At 37.8% G+C, this 25,072-nt stretch overlaps 1 protein-coding gene across 1 annotated transcript in view; it reads left to right on the top strand.

Annotated features, from left to right (window-relative positions):
- dicer1 (dicer 1, ribonuclease type III) overlaps nt 1-25,072 on the top strand; it is a 58,203-nt gene that overhangs the window by 25,800 nt on the left and 7,331 nt on the right. The window contains exons 19-27 of the mRNA XM_030127213.1: nt 1,317-1,470; nt 2,108-2,290; nt 3,780-3,885; nt 4,430-4,605; nt 6,335-7,097; nt 12,623-12,775; nt 16,133-16,768; nt 20,488-20,743; nt 23,692-23,960. Coding sequence (XP_029983073.1) covers nt 1,317-1,470; nt 2,108-2,290; nt 3,780-3,885; nt 4,430-4,605; nt 6,335-7,097; nt 12,623-12,775; nt 16,133-16,768; nt 20,488-20,743; nt 23,692-23,960 — 2,696 coding nt within the window. The remainder of the gene's footprint in view (nt 1-1,316; nt 1,471-2,107; nt 2,291-3,779; nt 3,886-4,429; nt 4,606-6,334; nt 7,098-12,622; nt 12,776-16,132; nt 16,769-20,487; nt 20,744-23,691; nt 23,961-25,072) is intronic.

Genomic DNA, 25,072 nt, shown 5'->3' with positions numbered 1-25,072 from the left:
AAATAAAATAACCCACAAATGCATTTTGATAGATGCACAAACATGAGGGCGTCAGCGCCAAATGGATTGTGAAAATTGTAACAGATACTGCAGTTGCACAGATCAGTCATGATCTTAGAGGAATGTTAATGTCATATTTTCATATTCATTAAAAATCTGAAATTACCACTCCCACTAAAGTTGACTCCTCTGGAAACAGGAGTAAATGTCAACGTCTTCATAATATAGTATAGTATAATAAATAAAATATAATAAAGTTTTTTGGGTGATGTTCTTTTTCTTTTTTTTAGGGAGTCTACTGTAGAAATTGTGGTGTGCATTTTTAATGGTATATTTTATCTTAAATATTTTCAGCTTCTGAGATTCGGATATTATTCTTGGTCATATTGCAGTAATTAGAGATTTTCACAAAATATGAATTTTGATTTGACTCAGTCAATAAACCCTTTTTATTCCTGTTTCTTCAGATGCATCCTGAATATTGATATCATCAACATAAATGCATATGTTTTAAGTAAAATAACAAATTTACATCCATTGTAGTATCTAATCCCACCATACAAATCTAAAGCTACACTATGTGGACAAAAGTATTTGGATGCATTGAATTCAGGTGTTTCTTTTCTAACAGGGGTAAGGGATGCAAAATAATAAAAGCTAATGTCAGAATATAGTTTTATTCTGTGAAAAATATCATTGCATTGGTTAGTTTTATTTAAATTGTTATCTTTGCTTCCAAAAGGCCTCAGAGATGGTTTTTACTCAACGTTGATTTTGGTTTTTTTTTATCCGTGTCTGATTGTAAATGTTCTACCTCTACATTTATAAAACATTTTTCATGCTCTGACCGTAAATAATAATTTTCTTCCACAACTAACCATCTACTTTCTTCCTAAGTGAGATGTGAAGAAAGTAGATGGTTAGTTGTGGAAGAAAATTATTAAGAAAAATCTCCCATTAAACTAAAAAAGGAAATACTGAGGTTTATAAACTATATAGACAAAAATATTGGGACACATCATGTCTACAGCTGTAAAATGTCCTGTTCATGCTGATTTGAGATAAAAACATCAATATTTCCTTTAAGTTTAATGGGAGATTTTTCTTTCTAAGTGAGACTTAAAGAAAGTAGATGGTTAGTTGTGGTAGAAAATTATTTACAGTCAGATGTTTTAGAAATTTAATATAAATCCATGTAAAGAGGTCGTTTTTTACCCCTGGGTCCCTCTGATTGGCTGATCTGCCCCTGCTTTCTATCCAAATGTATGTAGATGTTTTTTGTCCATCACTTCCATTTCTCTGCTGTCATTGTTCAGTTGGTGATTCCAACACTCTAGACATGGACTTTAAGTTCATGGAGGACATAGAGAAGTCTGAGGCCCGCACTGGCATTCCTACCACTCAGTACACCAAGCAGAACCCCTTCACCTTCAAACTGGAGGACTACCAGGATGCTGTCATCATTCCAAGGTATATACAATACTGCTAGTGTTTTAACCCATAAAGACCCAGTGCTTCTTCTGTGGCAGTCCCCAAATGATTTTTTCTATCTATTTAATCATTCTTAATTGATTTATTACCATTTATTATAATATTACCTCTTCTGTATTTTGGCGTTTTTTCAGTGTATGTCAGGTATTTTCCTATATTTAATTTTCTGACTATGTAGATGTTCATAAAAGCTCAGATTAAAGTTGTGTTTTATTATATCAGAGACAGAAAAGTGAAGAAAAAGTGACTTTTTCAACAAAATGTCATTAATTGAACAGAAAACATTTACCATTTATGGTCTGCGATTCACCTCCATGGGTTTTACTGGTGAATCAATGTTGTAGAAGATGACGGTGTTTCCAAGGTAACTACAGAGCCTCTGAACGTCCAAATGGGTCATATCTGATGACCATGAAAGAACGACAAACTGCATTTTACATCAATTATTTACATGTATTAATAATATTAGTGGATCAACAGGTATTAAACAGTTTACATCAGTAGATGGTTTTGGTCACCAGTGGATGTTTGGGTCTTTATGGGTTAATAAAGACTCTGACTGTATAAAACGTCTCTGATTTGTAAGTGACATCGAAACGTCCCGCTTCTCCCTCAGGTATCGTAACTTCGACCAGCCTCATCGCTTCTATGTCGCCGATGTATACACAGACCTAACGCCCCTCAGCAAGTTTCCATCTCCGGAATATGAGACATTTGCTGAGTACTACAAAACCAAGTACAACCTGGACCTGTCCAACCTGAACCAGCCGCTTCTGGACGTAGACCACACCTCCTCCAGGTCAGCAGCAGGATTTCACATTTCATTAGGATAGAGAATCATTTCAAATTTTTAACGTAGATTCCTTGGGACAATATCTACGAAATTTGTTCACAGTTAAGAAAAATTTTGATTTTTTTGAAATACTAAAGATTTGCCTTTACTTATAATGGGCCATATTTTGATGGCTTATAACTTGGAAATGGTTACAGATATCACTATAGTTAATATTGAACACTGATAGGAAGTCATATATAGACTTTCACTGAATTAGTTGAGTTCTCCTTCTGTGAAAGTCCTGCCCACTTCTATTGGGAAACTGATTTCCTGCATTAAGACCACAGGACTCTAACATAGCAGCAGAACCTGACAACCTCACAAATTCAACTTCTTATTAATTCTTGATAGAACATGCCGGTGAGATACAGGGACATTGGTCCTATTTTCTGAGTCTTACAAATGAACCTGGTTTGAATAATAGGTCTTTATTTGATGAACTATAGAATGTCGTAGTGATTTCCATTGTCATATTTCATGTGTCATTTTTAAAATCATTTAAATCATGAAGGTAAGGTACAAGGTGATGTCAGTAAGATTACCACCAGAACCTGACTGATACACTAGCTGATATTATTGTATTATGTGTCAACACGAGTTTAAAAAAAAGGTCTGAGGTCATTTATAAACACACTGTACATTGTACCACAGATTATTAGTGATGCACAGAGGTTTTAGACAGACATCAGCAGACGTGGGTTTTTTTTTTCACCAATGGCAGATATTTATTGGTCATGTTATGATAAAGGTTATGTCATATTTGTATGTCTGACTAATGAAACGCCAAGTAACTTCTATAATGGCATCAAATGTCATTTCTAAGTATCGGTATCAGTTGAGAATTTTGCAATTGGGGCATCTCCAGTAGTTACTAAGGGTGCTTGCGCAGGTCTTGAAAGTCTTAAAAAGTATGGAATTTAGAATTTTCTAGATCTTGAAAAGTCTGGAATTTTGTGTGAAAGTCTTAATAACGTATGGAAAAAAGTTTCTCTCGTAGTTGAATTTTAGAGGATGCTCAAAGGGACATAATCTTATATGATAGGAAAGTATATAAAAAAACTTGATATGATTTCACTAACTGGTCGGTACTGAAATGATTCTAGTGAAACTTGTTTGTGTGATATCCATGCACTTTTGTGATTTTTCATATGGTTTGAAAACACTTCTGTCAGTAAAACTTAATTTACTGTGAATTATGCATTCATTCATTCATATATTTATTAAAATGAACTTTTCTCATACACACAACGGGTACAGTTTCAACCAAAAAAGTAGGCACACAAGTATAAAAGTACATAAAGTCAAGTTCTTGGGGAAAAAAATAACAGTTTTTGATAAAGAGCAAGCACCCTGTTTATTGTATAAGGCATTTGTTGAAGTCAGTACACATTGTGTTTTAAAGGATTCCTATCAAAAGTGAGATGACGCTTGGATGTCTTTGCTTCTCTTGCAGACTCAACCTCTTAACCCCTCGGCACCTGAACCAGAAGGGTAAAGCCCTGCCACTGAGCAGTGCAGAGAAGAGGAAGGCCAAGTGGGAGAGTCTGCAGAATAAACAGGTGACAACGGCTGCTGTTATGAACCGTAAAACTCCATTTGAATGACAGTTCTGTATTTTCTTTTTCTTAGATAGACAGATATACTTTGTCGATCCCAAATTGGGAAATTGCAGTGCAGCAGCATAACAAACAGTAAAAATAGAGTATGAGAATTAAAAAAATAGAACATAAGAGCAAACACAGTATACATAATGAATTAAAGTATAAAAACAGAACTGGTAAAAAAAATCTGGACAATCAACGACAATTAATGACCGTCAGGTATGCTGGAAGAAGGATACATCTAAAACATGCAGGATAGTGGCTCTCCAGGACCAGGGTTGGCCACCCCTGCTTTAGAGTCACATATTAGTGCCAGGTCTAAGTGTAGCCTCAGACACGGTTTTACTGGTGGATCATGTCTGTGTGACACCTGGATTTATTTTCTGTGCTTTATGCTGAGAGTCAAACTGACAATGATGTGAAGAATGAATGAATTCACCTATACAGATGAATGTTATCCTTTGATGAGTTTTGCTTAAATGATTGTGTTGTGCTTCCTTAGATTTTGGTTCCAGAGCTGTGTGCCATTCACCCCATCCCTGCCTCCTTGTGGAGGAAAGCAGTATGTCTACCCAGCATCCTCTACCGCCTCCACTGCCTCCTGACCGCCGAGGAGCTCCGAGCTCAGACGGCCAGTGAAGCAGGAGTAGGATCTCAGACTCTGCCCCCTGACTTCAGGTCCTTATTTATTAACTTTCTTCTAAAATGGAAAATTACCAGTTGACATTAAAAATATCTTTTGCAAGAGTGTTGTGGCCAAAACAGCAGCAGTAGGAATTGGAGAAAATACAAATTTCAACCATACATCCACATTAAAAGCATACATAAAACACATAGTAAAACTCACCTTAACATCCTTATGATATAAACTGCACATGTCATGAAGGGTCTGTTCAATATGGACATTTATTTTCATTGCAGGTTGACACAGAGGAAAATAATCCTGCTACTTATTTCAACAAGTGTCCTTTAGAACTAAGAGAGCAATTACAGGAGTCCTGGGATATAATGAACATGGATAAATGCCTTTGAAGTGATATTTATTGGAAGGAAATAAGAGGAAGAATATTTAAATACTGCCTATTTCTTTGTTACATATTACAGTATTGTGATCATACTTTTGGTCACGTCCTGTATTTGGCAGTTGCATGGAACGTGATGGATCTGGTCATTACACAAGTCTTTCAGTATCCTGGTTTGTATTTCCTGTATTACAGTTTTGCTTTAATTGCCACTTTTTCACCTCAGGAACTTTTACTTTACCAAGAACTTTGAAAAACCTCAGCGTGTTTCCACCAGAATTACCTGGGTACTAAAACCTAAAATCTGTCACCTGTGTTATGCATTCTGAAAACACTTTGGTTTTTACAATATTATTTTTGTTGATACATATCATTATCCCAAATGAACCTTGTTTTTACAAGAAGTGAATCTGATCCACTGTAACAAGCTGCCATGTTTTCTCACATATTTTTCTATTCAGTAATGTTTGCAAATTAAAATGACTTATATTTAATCATTGATTGAAGAGCTACATCAGTGGGTGACCAGTTAATAATATCATTCTCTGCCTTACATTTATTTGTGATTCATAACTAACTTTAGAATGGAATCCAGCTAGGATGAACTCTGCCACATCTGACACTGATATATCAGAGTGATATAGTAATGATCCTGCAGACAGATAAGCTCTGTAGATACTGGAACCAACATTGTTAGCTTCACAGACTGACAGGAAGAACTGCTTAGAGCCCTTAGAGATCTCTATACACACTCTGTAAAGTCTCTAGTACCAGTCAATCAATCAAATTTTATTTATATAGCACCAAGTTATAACAAAAGATATCTCATGAGCTGCTCTAAACCAGACTCTTAAGCCAATTTAGAGAAACCCAACAGAATCCTGCAGGAGCAAACGCTGGTGACAGTGGAAAGAAAAACTACCTTTAACAGGTAGAAACCTGGTGTAGACCCTGACTCCTGGAGGATGGACATCTGCCTAGACCAGTTGTGGTTAAAGGAAGAGAAAGAAAGAGAAAAGGGTTGAGGGGGGGCACAGCAAACTGCACTACAACAGCTGGTGCTAGTATAATTACCAAAATAAATGTCCATTACTCTTAATACTACTGCTTTAAATAAAAGTATTAACAGTGGATATACTACTGGCTGCAGCTGTTAGTTTCAGTAGAAACCTCTACCATCTATAGAACTATATAATAAACACTGTCACAAATATACGGGTAAATGAGTGATGACGATGAAGGCAGGAGAGAAGCAGGACCACAGCAGCAGGACCACAGCAGCAGGACCAGAGATAATCCAGGGGTTCAGTCAGCTCTGTCAGTCATTGACAACTTAACCTAAAATCAGTAGCTTGTGTTCTGAATTGCTGTGTGTTGTCTGGCAGGTATCCAAACCTGGACTTTGGCTGGAAAAGATCCATCGACAGCAAAACGTTCATCTCCTGTCCCGAGTCCTGCATGGAGGATGGCGAGGATCACTGTAAACATGAAGAAACTGTCAATTCTGACCCCAGTTCCCTGACAGAACCAGGCAGTCACCACTCTCCCCTGCCCACACAAGGGCCCTTAATTGCCCCCAATTCCAGTGACAACGCCTGCACCAGGAACCTAACAAATGGCACTGCCCTCGTCACTGGCTGTGACAACGGCCATCAAGAAGAGCACCTTCACCAACATGACAATTGCCAACGCTCCCGGCCCAGCTCCCCTGGGCCGCAGAGCCATGAATCAATACAAACCACTACCTCAGTTCCTGTGCAGCCCTCTCACAGCTTGAACAAGCCCAGCTCCAGTCCTCCGCAGCCTAGCGATGAATGTACACCACGGAGGACCTCAGACCACACAAATAAAGCTACCTCAGTCTGCAGCCGGGCAGCCACGGGTCCCAACGCTCCCACAGCACCTTCTCCCGTCCTCGCCACTGTCCACTCACACAGAGCCGAGGCGGGAGACTCCCTGAAAAGCCTAGGGCCCAACCCGGGCCTCATCCTGCAGGCCTTGACCCTATCCAACGCCAGCGACGGCTTCAACCTGGAGCGGCTGGAGATGCTCGGCGACTCTTTTCTCAAGCATGCCATCACCACATACCTGTTCTGTACCTACCCAGACGCACACGAAGGCCGCCTCAGCTACATGCGCAGCAAGAAGGTAAGTGGTCATAGCTGCAGTAATGACTTAAAGGGACAGGAAATAAAAATTATTTTCCTCTGAATGTATCTGGGTTCGTATGGGTGCTTGAAATCCTTGAAAATGCTTGAATTTCAATATTATGGTTTCAAGGTCTGAGAAATGCTTAAACTTTAGTTTAAGTGCTTGAAAGTGCTTACAATTACAACTCTGTGATGTGATTTATTTATTTATTTTAATATTAACTTAAGCCAGATCTACTGACAGAGAGGTGATGCATTTTGAAAAATAAAACTTTATGTCAAAAAAAAAAAGAAAATTACCAGGTGTTCTCAGGTCGACTTACGGTACATTTTTACCTTCATCTTTGGCTCTGTGGGAGTGGACCCGACAAAGGTTTTTTTTTTTTTTTTTTTTTCAGAAAACTGTGGTCTTTAATTTATAAACTTTTTGCCATTATGAAACCTACTTTTAGATGTTTATAACTTAATACAGCATACATCATTGTGAAAAAAATAATCACGAGTATATGTATTCCTGGAGATATATATTTTGCTCCAGCGATAAGGTGCTGAGCTGGAAAAATTTGGAAATGACCCTTAAAAGTGCTTGAAAAGTGTTTGAATTTGACCTTGAAAAATGTGTACGAACCCTGATGTATACATATCACAGGATTTTCACAACCATTACAAGGCTTTGGTACCACAGCTTAGCCATAAGTCAAATTAATGTCAAAAGCAGTATCAAAACTAACTTTTACTTACCTAGGTATCATGGATGTAGTTGGTTCCTACTGGAGTTCATCTGGAAGTTCTTGCGTATTGTCGCTTTTTTGTACACAGATTTAAACACAGTCCATTTTTACTTGTATTTTTCAAATATGTTGGGTCTGCAATTGTTTGTTTTATGTCGTGAATTTGAATAATGAACTGCTACCTCCTCTGTCTGCGATTACCACTGAAAAGAAACAAGCGGTCAGTGTGACATGTTAACGCCTTAGCTCATTAATATTCATGAGCTTGCCTGGGTGAGACCACTCCCACAGAATTCGTCTAGCTCAGTGACAGTTTTTGTATACAGCAAGCTGGGTCGCTGTAAGGGGGGGGGCCCATAGAGCAATGGAAGGGGCCCAGTGGATACTGGAGTTAGAAGTTGTGAAAATTCCGTGTAAGGTCTGCCATGCAAGAGAGGCATAGAAGCCAGGAGTCAGACGTTCAAAGTATGTTAAGTTTCAATTTCAGTTTCCGCCAGCTCCTCTACTTGTTGTGCAGGGTAAATGATGCTGAAAAGCTAGGCTTTCATTGGCTAACTGTTAGCCAATCAGAGTCAAGCAGATTAGCATGTTGAATATTCATGAGAACCAGTGCAAATTGAGCTGTATCTTCCAGCAGGCTTTCTATATGATGTTAGAATGGCTTGAAACTTGGTAACCAAGGCATTTTTTCCACAAAAAATGTAACAGAGTCCATAGTAGAACTTCAGACATTACCACAAAAGTAATGAAATACATGTGGCAGGACACCTTTAAAAATGATAGTGGTCTAGTAAAACAACCATAGCACGTAAACCACAGAAACCTAAGGGAAACCCTACATTATGTAGCATTATTCATGCAGAAGATGCATTGGTTTGACAATATTATTTTTCTTGATACAAATCGTTATCTGAAATCACATGAAGTGAATCAGATCTACCAGAACAAGCTGCCAGTTTTATCTCTCACATATTTTCCTATTCACTAATGTTTGCAAATTAAAGTGTCGACTTGTATTTAATCATTGATTGAAGAGCTACATCAGTGGGTGACCAATAAATAATAGAACACTGTCTGGCATGTATTGGTGATTCGTAACTAACTTTAGATTGGAATCTGGCTAGGATGAACTCTGACAGTGATATATCAGAGTGATAGAGTAATGAACCTGCAGACAGACAAGCTCTGTAGATACTTGAACCAACATTGTTAGCTTCACAGACTGACAGGAGGAACTGCTTATAGCCCTTAGTGATTTCTATACACACTCCGTAAAGTCTCTAATGTGTTTAAAGAGGTTCAGTCAGCTCTGTCACTCATTGACGACTACACACGTCTCGTTATAGCTTTGTTCATGACACACACCATCACACCGAGAGCACATTGCCTTGAGCTATTTCCGATTTGCTCCTGGACTAACGCACAATAAACACTACAAACAGCATGTGTCATTACATGTGGGGAAATAGTGAATGAAATGTAATAATGTTATGAACTACATTATGTATAGAGTCATTGAAACCTACAAAGTCAACAGCAGTTAAAGGTTAACTCGCTCCATTATCCCTGGGAGGAAATTCAGTCTGCATTTTATCCATCCTAATACACACACAGTACCTAGCATTAGCAGGTAGCTTGAGCACATGGAACCCACTATTGTATGTCCCAAAACAAATTACAGTCAGACTTTCTGCAATGATAACTTTAAAAATAGTGAATCAATCAAAATGCAATTTCAGGGCATGAAACTATAACTTATTGCCTACATCTTGCAGAAAACCCCATTCGATTTGCTTCAGTGGTCACGGAGAAATGGGGATCTTGGTAAAGAATGTCGGAAGTCCCTTCCCTCCAAGTTTTGTAAGGAGACACGTTGTCTGTTGTATTCATGCCTTACAAATACGAAGTTGTTCAGTGTGTTCTCGCACAAAGTACCTCTTTTGAAAAAGTGACTGCTTGTTTCTTTTCATTTTCAACTAACGAAATGAATAAGAAATCACATCAAAAAGGAGGCAGATTTCTGAGTTTTGCAAATATTGGTAAGGTGCGAAAATTAATGATTAAAGAAAGATATTAAATTATTAACTCATGGAAGACTGGATTGAGCTCTTCCTCCTTCCTGCACAGAATTTGAATTAATTTGTTAGTTGCCCTGTCAGTTGTGAGCAAAATATTTTCATTCATATGGATGCTAAGAGCATCCAAGTGTGCCAAATTTGGAAGAAACTAACCCATGGCATTCTTTACAAAGATTCCCATTTTTCCATGACCACTGAACCAAATTAAATGGGGTTTTGTGCAAGATGTAGGTAACAAGTTACAGTTTCATACCCTGAAATAGCATTTAGATTGTTTAATTATTTTGAAAGTTATCAATGCGAAAAATCTGATTGTAATTTTTTTTTTTTGGACATACAGTATGGGAGCCATAAACTTTGTTCAGGGACACAGACAGGTGAATTAATCTATACCTATTTTTAATGGAGGGGAAACCTGAGCACCCACTACTCTGGTCTGACTGGGAGTCGAACCTAGACACTTCTTGCTGCGAGACATGAGTGCGATTTACTCTGCCACACCACTGAGTTTGTTTAACCTCCTGAGATCCAGTAAGTCAAAGTTTTAGGTTTTTTACATTGCATTATTGCCTTGATTGGAAACTGTATGATGTTACATTTTTCCACAGACATTTTTTTAAATTTTTATTTAAAGGGGTCATATTTTGCTAAACCCCCTTTTATTAGTCTTTGGTTCCTTTATTTGTGTATTTGGACCCTAATAGCTCATAAAATTTGAATTTGAACCCTCCAGATGCTGCAAAGCAATCTTTATATTAATTCCGGCAAAAATCGAGTGGATTTCTACAACCTGTTTTAATTCCTGCTTAATTTGTTACTTTGTATAACTAGTTACATCACGATATTTGCACATATAAGGTCAAGACTTTCAACGAACATTTCTCCGAGTACGCCATAATTGTTTGTCACCAGCAGTGGTTGTAGCAAGGGCTGCATGATACTGAAAAACGGACATTGTGATTTTTTTTTCTTAACCCTGCAATATATATATATATATATATATATATATATATATATATAAATGCTCAGGAGGATATAATAATTGTGTGCCGCCGATGTAAATGGTGAAGCAAATTATTTGTGTTTCCTCTCGTTGTGGCAACAGGTGCAAGACACTACTGCCACTGAGCACGTGTTTCAGTATCATCCTTCTTGTAGCCAAAATAAGTCCAGATAAATGATGTTGCTTTTCTTTTTGGCATCAAGTCTTCGTTTACGGTGATTTTCTCTTGTTCATTGCTCATTTTTCAATGTAGTTACCAGCGACTCACTCCAAACTGATGAAAGAAAGATTGTGATTGGTGGATCGCTGTGTGCAATGTGTGTCATGTACCCTTGAAATTAGATGAGAACACGTTGAGTTCATTTGCCTCCTACATTGCTGAACTTGCGATGTGACTATTGTGTACATGAACATTGCGATTTTGATGCTCAAATGATATATTGTGCAGCTCTAACACCAATGGCATGTTCCTGCATGATTTGTGACATCTGAAGAAATGTGACATTTTGAGGTGTATGTTTATTGTCCCTGGTATAAAGAGTGCCTTAGTACTGTTAATGCTGTTTGAGCAGCGCCTGGACCAAGGTTATAATAGTTTAAGATTTTTCATTATAGTTTTGTTTTATTTAGTTTTGCCTTCTTTTCTCTAATTCAATTGTTTTAATTAGTTTTTAGCGCAGTTTTGCTAGTTTTTAGTAGGTTTTGGTCTTTTTCTAAATGCTTAGTTTTTTTTTTTTTTCCTTTATCTTCCTCACCGTCGTATTCAAATAAATCCCAGACAGGACTCTGCTGCTTTCTCCCAACTTTAGTCTCCATGTTGCCAGGTAGAGTGGGGACGAGAAGCTGATGAGAAGTGACGGACCGTGAAGTGCCGTGTGATGCTAACTAAAATTGCTCGAGCGAAATAAATCAATTTCCTATCAATCCGACACTGACAAAGACGAAAACGAAGGGACTTTTATCCATCATTTTTATACATTTTAGTTAGTTTTGTAAGCACACAATACAGTTGCAGTTATTGTTTTCTCTTTTTAATTATAATTTTTATTTATTTCAGTTGACGAAAAAAAAATTCAATTCTATTTTTCGTCATTTCGTTAGTGTTCGTCAACGATAATAACCTTGGTCTGGATATGTTACACTTGTGCTGTGGGTGGAATCACTGGATCACTGAACAAGTGCTCACTCACAGAGATGGACACAAAGTTTGTTACAAATCAAGAGAATTAACATTCATTCATTATCTGAACCTGCTTTATCCTCACTAGGGTCATGGGGGTCGCTTGGAGCCTATCCCAGCTACTTATGGGCGAAGGCGGGGTACACCCTGGACATTTCGCCAGGTCATCGCAGGGCTGACATATAGAGACAAACAATCACTCTCACGTTCACACCAAAGGGCAATTTAGATTAACCAATTAACCTATCAGTGCGTGTCTTTGGAATTCCAGAGAATTAACATGTTTTTCAATTATGAGACATCATGAGCACATTTTGGGCTGCGTATCTCCTGTTAAACAAATGCTGTACATGGTGTTCTACTACAGTATACTGATGACTGTATCTGTCATACTCTGTACTGTTGTAAACTCACTAGCACCTCTGCTCAGATCAGACATGCTCGGTGTTCAGTGACTTACATTAGCGTCCAGAAAACAGCTGATGTATTAAAGTTCTACTGTGTTACTAATGGTCGTGTGTCATTATCAAGGTGAGCAACTGTAACCTGTACCGCCTGGGGAAGAAGAAGGGACTCCCCAGCAGGATGGTGGTGTCCATCTTCGACCCGCCCGTCAACTGGCTGCCGCCTGGATACGTGGTCAACCAGGACAAGAGCAGCACAGACAAACTGGATTCAGATGAGGTCAGTTTTCTAAGTTCATGTCCACCCTTTCTTCTCACTGTGCCATGTGATTCAGTGAAAGTGATGACATTTGCCTGGCCCTAATTAAGTCTGCATTTTGAGATTCTCAAATATAGACACAAACACACACCAAATGTTTGTGTAAATGTCATGGATGTTGAGGGTGTTCTAATGTAAACAGGCCACTAGAGGGCAGGATTTCACTTTGTCTGGCAGTATTTTTGTTTTAGTTTGGAACCCTTGACTTCACTCTGTTACACACGTCAGGAAAATAGATGTAAAGCTACTCACACCCAAAATCTGTGACAATATATTCAGCATTGTTAACACAAGAGAAACATCTCACAGTACTTTACACAGAAAATGGCTGAATGTCCGTTAAAGAGTAGAATTTATCATAACCTTGTTTTAGATCAAACCACTCCACTTCCACAGTAAAAAGGTCATATTTAAAGGTGCAACACTGATGTTGAGTCTGGGCCTTGGGATCCACATATCGTCAGCCTCATAGCATAATTCCCCGAGTCATACACTACATGGACAAAAGTATTGGGACATACTGAATTCAGATGTATCTTTTCTAACAGGGGTCTGGGATACAAAGCAATAATAACAAATATCATAATATAGTTTTATATTGTGATAAATATCATATTGAATATTAATATTAATGTTTATATCTCAAATCATCACGAACAGGACATCTCACAGTTGTAAACATGATGTGTCCCAATATTTTTGTCCATATAGTTTATAAATGTCAATATTTCCTTAAACTTTAATAGGAGAATTTTCCTCCTAAGTGAAATGTGAAGAAAGTAGATGGTTAGTTGTGGTGGAAAATTATTATTTACCGTCAGAGCATGAAAACGTTTTAGAAATTTAGAGGTAGAACATTTAAAATTGTAGTCATGGATAAAAAAAAAAAAAAAAATTCATGTTGAGAGAAATTAAATAAAAACCATCTCTGGCATTTTAGGAAAAATAACAATTAAAACAAAACTAACCAATGTAATGATATTTATCACAATATAAAAAACTATATTATGATATTTGTCATCATTGTTTTGTATCCCAGACCCCTGTTCTAAAAGAAACACCTGAATTCAACGTGTCCTGATACTTTTGTCCATATAGTGTCTGACTTATGCAATTATGCAATGAGGATAACGATATGATATTGTCGTCAAAATAATTATCATCAGGACCTTGACAGAATGTACCTATGGCAGACATCCACAGGTTACCAAACCCTACAATGCACACTTCCTGTTAAATCTGGCTATTAATATAGGAATATAAGAGGGGATTATGATATACTGCAAAACTATTTATATTGATATTATTTAACGTAACCTATGTCTAAAACATCATTGTAGATCTTGTTGCAGATTCTCACATTTAGAACTTGCACTTGCTAAAACTGTAAGGCATTTGTGTTCAAAAAAAATATTTGTTGATTGATAAACTGAATATTAGATGGGTCATTTCAGCTTTAATTATAAGTGAGAACTGTGCCACAATGGGTCAAAACGATTAATACCGTTCAACCTTTGCGGTGAAGTACAGCCGTTTTACTGTAAGATTTGCATGGGTTATGTAACTGCAAAATTCAGCTAAGACATGTTTTGGGAGCTTAATTATTGTGACGATGTCCAAACCACAACCAGAGAGTAAACAGTCTCTGAGTCATAGGTCTGGTTTGGCAGCATCAGCTCACACAAACTTAAAAGGCCGGAAGCATCGTAATCTGCTCAGAGTTCACTCGGCATATTAACCACACGAAAGGCAAAGCATAGTGGAACTGCTGCAGAAACACGGTTTATTACGACCCAAAACCTAATGCACTTTGAGTCATTTATGCGGTGAATGTTTTATAATCATAGATAGATTGATAGAGAGATAGTATTTCAAACATACGTTGGTAAAAGAAATTATCAGTTTAAACAGGACAGTCCAATATACTGAAGGAAATAAGTCAACCAAAAAAAGAAAAACGAATGTCACACAATGTATAACTATTTCATTGTGGCTCTTTAACAATACTTTGTCTGAAAACGAGTAGGAAAAAAACCAAGCTTATATTGTCCGACCCCAATTTTACATGACTAGGCTAATCAGCTAAATGTATACAGTCCATATAAAGCAGGGGTGTCAAACTCCTTGTAGTTCCGGTGCCACATTCGGCCCAAAATGACCGAATATGAGGGCTGGACCAGTAAAATAATAACAGTGAAAAAAAAAAATGACATGATGAAATCTTATTATGTTTATAAAAGTTTCCTTAAAAATGTGAATAACATGAACAAGCTGAAATTTCTTGCAGTGCAATTTTATAATAGTAGGCCTCAGTTTATCATTTACACATGTGTTACAGCTTACAGACAGACAGACAGACACAGTGGGTCTACAAATACACAAAACATTTAGTAAAAGGCAGAATGTTGTGTAAATTCCACTGACTTCTCTTAAGACATTTAAGGTTGTTCTTATTTGTTCAGGTTTTTCACATATTTTTGTGAAGGGATAGTTTGTAAATGTAAACGATTTCATGTAATTGCACTTTTTTACACTATAACAAAGAACATTCAAATATTACATTTTTACCTCCGCCAAGGAGGTTATGTTTTTGTCGGCGTTGGTTTGTCTGTCTGTCTGCCTGTCTGTCTGTGTGCAAGATAACTCAAAAATTTATGGACGGATTTGGATGAAAATTTCAGGAAATGTTGATACTGGCACAAGGAACAAATGAATAACTTTTGGTGGTGATCGGGGTGGGGGGGGCACTGATCTGCCTTGGCGAAGGTCTGCGCTGTCTTTTCTAGAAAAGCACTTGTAGAGCGCAGACCTCCGCCAAGGCAGATCAGTGCCCCCCCACCCCGATCACCACCAAAATTTAATCATTTGTTCCTTGTGCCAGTATCAACATTTCCTGAAATTTTTTATCCAAATCCGGGGCACTGATCTGCCTTGGTGGAGGTCTGCGCTTTCCGAGTGCTTCTAGTTAAATATATTATGTTTATTCTGTTGTTTTACCTGGTATTTTTATGACTGTTTTTAATTCTACAGTTGTTTTATGTCTTTTTATCTATTTTTGTATTTTATTCTTTTATTTTGTTTTTTTCCCTGTAAGTTGCTTTGGAAAAAGCATCTGCCAACTGCATAAATGTAAATAACAAAGAGAAAAACTTGGAATTACCATTATTTATCTTCTGAAGCTTAATGATATTACACTTATCGCTAATTGTACGTTACCACTTATGCTTGATTTGATCGTCTTATTTGTAAGTCGCTTTGGATAAAAGCATCTGCTAAATATAATGTAGTATTGTTTTATTTGTTTATTTTTTCATTTAGCCCAAAGAGGATCTTCTGGCCAATGGGCAATCCGGCAACGACTACGATGAGGACGATGAGGAGGGTGAGGATGTGGATGAGGACGGCGAGCTGATGTTGAAGGACGAGCCAAAGGACGAGGTTAACATGGAGGACGACCTGGAGTATTACAAGGAGCACATAAAGTTTATCGACAACATGTTGCTGGGATCCGGCGCATTCGGTAAGAGGATCTCTCTGAGCGCCTTCCCTCCCACGCTCACCCCGACCTCAGCCTCGTCTCCCCCTATGGAGCCTCACTACGACTGGAAGGCTCCGAAGAAACCCCCCCACCACAACGCGGCCCACTACCCGTCCGAGCCGGCGCCCAGCGGGCCCTCGGCCGATGAATTCGACTACAGCTCGTGGGACGCCATGTGCTACCTGGACCCCAGCAAGGCGGGGGAGGAGGACGACTTCGTGGTGGGCTTTTGGAATCCGTCAGAGGAGAACTGTGGCGCTGAGCTGGGCAAGCAGTCCATCTCCTATGACCTGCACACGGAGCAGTGCATCGCCGACAAGAGTATCGCCGACTGTGTGGAGGCTCTGCTGGGCTGCTACCTGACCAGCTGTGGAGAGAGAGCTGCCCAGATGTTCCTCTGCTCTCTAGGCCTCAAGGTGAGATCAGACACACACACCTCACCCCAAACCTGTCGCCACCTCTGATTTCTGATCAGAACCAGGGAAATCCAGGAGTGATTAAGTAGCTGACATTACACAGACAAATGAGGTGAACAAGGAAACCTAAATAATTCAGCTGAACATGAGCCAAAACTGCTGATTGAGCTTGTGTTTTTGTAGCTTTCTCTTTATTGAAAACAGGTTATCACACCTTCAATTACAATCTGACTAAAAGAAAAAAATGTTTACAGTAACATAATACAGTTGTTGTAGTACAAGAGCGTATATAGATTAGGTTAGTTGACAAAACCGAAATCCTGTAAAGAAAATTCCAGTAAAATAAATAAATAAATAAATAAACGAGAAAAGCACTCGGAGAGCGCAGACCTCTGCCAAGGCAGATCAGTCACACCCCCCCATCACCACCAAAATTTTATCATCTGTTTCTTGTGCCAGTATCAACATTTCCTGAAATTTTCATCCAAATCTGTCCATAACTTTTTGAGTTATCTTGCACACGGACAGACAAACCAACCAACACCGGCAAAAACATAACCTTCTTTGCCGAGGTAAAAAAGAAAAATCAGATGGAAGCATTATTATGAGCAGAGGTTAGGTGATGTATACATTTCTAAAGTTCCAGGATATCACCTTGATATATTTTTGTGCAGCCTGATTATCATGATTGAGCCCGTTATCGACACCAATACTCCGATCATTATCCGATTTCTGGAGTTATCACATTATTAGTGACCATGTAAACAGTATAATCTACTATATTTTATCAGATAACAGCAGTAATCTGATTATGATTTCTGGATTTCTCCCCAATACACCGTTTTTTTTTTTAAATGTCATCAACCTCCTCCATGGCCAGCCTCTGACGTCTTCCTGCATGTATACAGGTTAATCTGATTGATTTCGTTCTTATGTCTGCGTATGTGTAAATGCAAAATCGCAGAGAATGGAAGTTACGTAGTCAACCCGGAAGACACTAACGGGAAGTTTCAGTCTACCATCAGAGACCAGCAGAGATTCTTTAACTTTTTAAACTGTTCCTGGAAGTGATCTCTGTGGCCCCGTAGTGGTACGTACTATGAAAGAAATCCAGCAATGGACTGGAGCGTCTAAACCAGGGTTTTTTGATTATCACATTTCTTAAGTGCATGTAAATGTGTTAGTTCTGATTATTACAATTGTCTGAGTAGTCCCAGTTATCGGACTTTCATGGTCATGTAAACAGGCTCAGTGATAAACTGTCAGTATTAGCTGGTTAAACTCTTAAGAGTCAGTTCTCAGTCCTTACTTAGCTTGGATTTGAATCGTGGTAGTTTTACTTTCTGGTCATTTCTTTATTTAAAGGGTATTTGCTGAATGCTCATATAGCTCATATCGTTAGCCTCATAGCATAATTGCCTAAGTCACGTTTTTGGCCAAATTGTGAAACAGCATGACTTTTCTCTTCTAACGCTGCTGTTTCATTTTATGCAGAAATCACAATTTGGCCAAAAATATGACATGAGCAATTATGCTGTGAGGCTAACGAAATGCAAAACGTCTTAGGCCACGTTTAGGTTTGTTGTTTTTTCAGGTTTAAAATTAGCATACTTTATTTATTGTCTTTTCTTTGGATGCAACAAGAAAATACAAGCAATATGTGTACAGCCTTAAAGGACAAAAAACTGAACTAAATAGGTTCTAAAGGCTAAAGTCACTATTCAGTGACAAGAAGCAGCACAAATGGAAACATCTGACACGTGTTGAATGAAACCTGGTATAAAACATCAGAATATGAATGCAGTAAATCTCATATTGTCTGAACAGAAGGGTTAAAGACATATAAATATGACTACTTGGGTTTGTAGAAGCTGTTTTTTTCTAATATATGCAGATTGTATATGAACACAGACTGAGAAATGCATATGTGTTATTAGAACTTTACTGAACACAACAAACTTAATATTTGCACATTTCTGCAGACTTCTCCTGCTGCTTCTTCACATGGAATGGATCATCCATAGGAAATGCATTGTGTTTGTCTAAGTGTTCAGCGGTGCTCTCGTTAAAACATGCCCACATACCAGATGTGGGTATATTTCAGACATCAGTGAATCACTGTTAAATAATGAAGGGATGAAGATTTAAAGAACACAAAACAGCCACAGCGGGCAGTTAGATAAAGAGCTACTTACTACTGACAAATTTATTACACATTGAAGGTAAACAATGGCTTTTATTGTTCCACCTGGTGGGATTGGAAAACCATCTGATGTATGCCAGCATGGAAGGCATTTAGGCTGTTTAGTCTAATACCAAATCACTATCTGCAACAGGGAACTGCTCTGAACAACAGCTTATTCAAGTAGTTCATGTGGCTTTTATTTTCATGTGATCATCACCTGTCACACACACTTTCTCTGAGGGATTTCTACATCTGTCTCCAGAATCAGGTCATTTAGAAACACTTAGAAACAGAACCAGGCATGGGACAGTTTATTGATTTAAAGTCTAGATTTTCTGAGGAAAGAGTCTAAGACTTGCTTAACCCATAAAGTCTGAAATATCCACTAGATCTACTGATCTAAACTGTTTAATACCTGTTGATCCACTAATCTTATATTTAAAAGGGAAGTGGACTCTGTTTCTGTGTGTGTGTATGTCTTGGGCATCACACAAAATCCGGAAAGAGTTGACTGCTGCAGTTTGGCATAATTATGTATTTTTATTCAAGGAAAAGATTAGCAAAAACATTAAGTTGATAGGACCAATATTTTGGGAAATATTAGTAATTTTGGAATAAAATAGCCTTACAATCATGTTGCTATGGCCAGAATCACGTTGCCTACACTTAGAACAATGGGGTAACGTTACACTTTGGCGGTGACTGCTGAACAAATGCGGTACAGCATGCATGAATCGCAACTAATATCCATGCTGGGGGACCGGAATGTTGCCCCTCAGGGTCGGGTTGCGGATTTTAAAAACACCCCCTTTTCACATCCCATCCTTGGTATTGACAGTGATGAAGTCCAGGAGGTGGAAGATCTTTTCCCAAAAGTCAGCTCTCCCCAGCATAAAAACTACCACATGTGGAAACCGTGGTTCCCCACTGGTCAACATGCTAGTCCTATCAATACGTTTAATAATTGGTGTAAAATACAGTTTGTCATCTTTTCATGGTCATCAGAAATGACCCATTTGGACGTTCAGAGGTTCTGTAGTTACCGTGGAAGCACCGTCATCTTCTACAACATTGATTCACTAGTAAAACTCATGGGGACACTGGGCTTATGTTCAGTTACTGATAGATTTGACTGAAAAAGTCACTTTTTCTCAAGTTTTCTCTGTTTTTGGTATAAAAACCCTCAAATGTAGTTTCAGCATGATGATTAAAGAACATGATGAATAAAATAAATACAAAATTGAGAGGATAATATTAGGATCAATGGTGATAAATTACTTAAAAAGGTTAAATAGAGAGAAGAATTAACAAACACAAAAGTAGCACTGGGTCATTATGGGTTCAAATGAGTCCTCTGTTACTGTAGATTATTCTGGAATTATGTCTAGAATTGTGTTTCCAGTCACGGTTACCATGGTTTCCAGGCAGAAAATGACTGCAAACGACAGTAGACAAGGGTGAAGTGTGATGTGTGTGTGTAAAAATGTGTGTGAGAAGGCTGTGTATTGACAGTTGTCGTTCAATGTTACGTCAGGTATTACCTTTGGAGCGGGGGACCCTGTCGGAAGTGGCCGCCAAGGGTCCTCATGCCACGGCCATCGACCTGTGCTACGGCTGGCTGAAGATCCCACCCCGCTGCATGCTGGACCATCCAGACGCAGAGCGGACTCTCAACCATCTCATCTCCGGCTTCGAGAACTTTGAAAGAAAGATCAACTACACTTTCCAGAACAAGGCTTACCTCCTGCAAGCCTTCACCCACGCTTCCTACCATTACAACACCATTACAGGTCAGCAGGAATAGTAGAAAATCAATTAATGTTCAATTCTTTGTCTTTTTGCACAGAGAAAATCATGTAGCTCTTTAGCTGCTTAGACACTTCGCTATAACGACTCAAACAGCCACTAGGAACCAAAATTATCTACTGATATAAAATTATTAATAACTTCTGATCCACTAATTCTATCAATACATGTAAATAACATGTAAAATATATTTTGTCATCTTTTCATGGTCATCAAAGATGACCCATTTTGGACGTTCAGAGGCTCCGTAGTGAACATGGAAACATCGTTATTTTCTACAACACTGAGTCACCAGTAAAACCCATGGAGTTTGAACATTAAAAAAAACGCCTCCAACCACTGTCATTTATCAGTTATTGATATCTTTGCTGGAAAAGTCGTTTATTTCTTCAGGTTTTTCTGTTTTTAATATAATAACCCTCAGTTTTGGCTTCTCAACTTTTATGAACATTTACACGATGAGTAAATAAAATAAAGGAAAATATCACATTTTCACTGAAAAATGCAAAACTTAGAGGATAATATAATAAAGCTTAAATAGAGAGGATTAATTTGGGAATTAACACAAAAGTAGCACTGGGTCTTTATGGGTTTAACAGTAATACAATGGATGGACATGTCTAATGTTAGTAAAAAAGGAAAAACAGGCATCATGAGCGAACAACTAAAGGAAAGACTCCAAACTTCCTCTCTGATTTTTATGCTTAATAGACATTTGGAAATAGTTTTCTATAAATAAGCACTTATGTGATATTTTTCAGACGGTGAAAGCTGGTTTGGTCTAAGCAGCAGAAATAAAAGACAACAGACACTAAGCAGACTGTCCTTTGGAGAGCAGCACTCTGGAGTTAATATCCTATTCATTCATCAGCTCAATCTTAGTCATGCAACAGAACATACACAGAACAGTGACTAATGGAAACGTACAAAACCAACACAGGAGCTGAAGAGAACTGCACATTTTGTTGATAATTCTGTGCTGATGTTTAACTACATCACCTTTCAGACTGCAAAAGCCGTTAACCCTTTGCCCTGTTATTAATGGAAGATAAAGTCATTAATCACATCTCGTCTGCAGGTTTAGTTTTCACCTACCCACATATTGTTAGCCTCATAGCATAACTGCGCAAGGTATTCATTATATTAACAAAAGTATATGGACACGTTGAATTCAGGTGTTTCTTCTCTAACGGGTCTGGGATACAAAACACTGATGATAAATGTCACAATATAGATTTATATTGTGCTAAATATCATTTTGATCATTAATATTAGTGTTTATATCTCAAATCAGTATGAACAGGACATCTTACAGCTGTAGACATGTGTCCCAATATTTTTGTCCATATTGTTTTTAAACATCAATATTTCCTTAAGGTTTAATGGGAGATATTTGTTCCTCAGTGAGATGTGAAGAAAGTAGATGGTTAGTTGTAGTAGAAAATTATTATTTACAGTCAGAGCATGAAAAATATTTTATAAATGTAGAGGTACAACATTTAAAATCATAGTCATGGATAAATAAGACGATCAATGTTGAGACAAATTAAGTAAAAACCATCTCTGAGGCATTTTGGGAACAAAGATAAGAATTTAAACCAAACTAACCAATGCAATGATATTTATCACAGTATAAAATCATATTATGACATTTGTCATAATACAGTTTTATACCGTTTTGTGTCCCAGACCCCTGAGAGAAAAGAAACACCTGAATTCAACATGTCCGAATACTTTTGTCCATATAGTGTAGCTTTAAATTTGTATGGATGGATTAGATACTATAATTGATGTACATTTATTATTTGACTAAAAATGTACATCTATGTTGATATCATTCAATATTTAGGATGCATTTGAAGAAATAGAAATAAAATGGTTGATTGATGGAGTCAAATCATAATTCATATTTTGTGAATCGCTCTAATTACTGCAGTGATGAAGTACAATATCCAAGTCACAGGAGGTGAAGTTAAAACATACCATTATAAATGAGGATTTCAGTGCTATAGATTTGTCATGGAAAATAAAGTAGCAAAGATGACCATTTAAATAAAACTAACCAATGCAGTGATATTTATCCTAATATAATCATGACATTTGTCATCATTGTTTTGTATTCCAGACTCGTTAGAGAACAAACACCTGAATTCAACATGTCCCAATACTTTTGTCCATATATTATATAACTTAGACCAGGGGTGTCAAACTCATTTTAGTTCTGGGGCCACATTAAGCCAAATTTGATCTGAAGTGGACCGGACCGGTGAAATAATAACAGAATAATATATAAATAATGTCAACTCCAAACTTTCCTCTATGTTCTAGAACGAAAAAAAATCAAATTATGTGATGAAAATGTTTTAGTCTACTAACTATCCTTTAAAATAACGTAAATAACATGAACAAATTGAAATTTCTTAAAAAAACTAAGTGCAATTTTAACAATATTCTGTCTCAGTTTATCATTTATGTGAATTATAACTTACAGATCACAGTGGATCAACAAATACACAAAACATTTAATAACAAGTAGAATATTGGTAAAATTGCACTTCAGACATTTTCAAAATGTTCATATTTGTTCAGGTTATTCACGTTTTTGTGGAATGATAGTTTGTTTTTGTGTAAATACAATAAAATGACATGAAAATGTTTACGTTTACAAAGACAAAAATTTTCAGTTCTGAGTATTTACAGGTTATTATGATCGTATTTTACTGATCCATCCCACTTGGGATTAAATTGGTCTGTTTGTGGTCCCTGAACTAAAATGGTTAATAACTTCAGTGTAATTTTTGCATTTCACAATTTCATCCCAGGGGCCAGACTGGACCCTTTGGTGGGCCGGATTTGGCCCCCAGGCCACATGTTTGAGACCTCTAACTCAGACACTTATACTACAAGGCTGACGATTCGTTTTCCTCCTCAGATTGTTACCAGCGACTGGAGTTCCTTGGTGATGCAATTCTAGACTACCTCATAACGAAGCACCTTTACGAAGACCCACGGCAGCACTCCCCCGGCGTGCTGACCGACCTGCGATCAGCACTCGTCAACAACACCATCTTTGCCTCTCTGGCCGTCAAGTACGACTACCACAAGTACTTCAAGGCCATCTCACCGGAGCTTTTCCACGTCATCGACGACTTCGTGCAGTTTCAGCTGGAAAAGAACGAGATGCAAGGCATGGACTCCGAGGTGAGTCTCAAAAGCACAGTGAGCATCAGTTACCGGACAACAAAGCCTCGTAGCAAGAAACCTAATCTTCGCTCTTGTAGTCTCTCTTTTTTTTCCCCTTAAATAATAGTCAGCATTCAAAAAGATCTGCCTGAATAACACAAGCTGTCAGCTTCTATGAATCTGTTTCATATTCCAATGATTTCAGTACTAAAGAGAAAATGCAGTTGGATTTAATTTTGCTGGAAATGGCTATCTTGGCACCAGATCTCCCCTCGTTCAGCTGGAGAGGTACTTTAACTTTGCCTTCAGGACAGCAAGCACATACACAACCACATTGGAAAAAAAAACAGCTGAAAGAAATAAAGAAATGTGCTGCAGTAATATAAGGCCATTCACTGCCCTGCGTTCATCACACAGTGGAACGCTAACATTAAGAAACCAGTCATGTACCGTGTTGTAAACGGTTCCATGCATCGTCAGTCTGAGACTTTTCCATCCTGTTCAAATACCTGTAAAGTGTAAATGTAAATATAAAACCATTAGTAGTGCAGTTTAGAAAAGGATGATTATAAATGGGGTTTCAGGTGAATTTGATCCGATTTAATTCCAAAGTAGTAAAAACAAAGTGATGTATTATTTGTGATACATCAACAGATGCAAAATAATTTTTGGTGTCCTGCTTCAGATTTATTTATTTTTTTAAATATATAATGAGGCCATCTGCGATCGGTTACTCTCCCCTCTATTCTTCCAGAACCTCCCTCAGTCTGGACTATCAACTAATAAACACCTCATCGTCCCACGGGCAGAGAACTTTACTTTGTCGTCATTTTATTTTCACAAATGAAGTCACATCGTTAATCGTCTACTGTGGTCCATCTGTCGCATTGTGCAGACTTTAGTCATATACGCTGTATACTTTTTTAACCTACAGGTCCTGGCAAATCACCAACGTTGGTCCTCGCAGATGTATCGTGTTTGTTTCAAATGTTTAGAGTAAACTTTTTTTTTTAATATTATATAATTGCAGAAATAATTGTAGATTTGTCTTTTTCTTCTCAGTCAGTCACATTAAAATCCAATTACTGAATAACACCCCAGTCAAGTCTTTGCAGAAAATTATGTTTAAA

This window comes from Sphaeramia orbicularis, chromosome 22 (assembly GCF_902148855.1).
Source record: "Sphaeramia orbicularis chromosome 22, fSphaOr1.1, whole genome shotgun sequence".
Classification (NCBI taxonomy): Eukaryota; Metazoa; Chordata; class Actinopteri; order Kurtiformes; family Apogonidae; genus Sphaeramia; species Sphaeramia orbicularis.
This window is presented reverse-complemented; position numbering and strand designations above follow the sequence as displayed.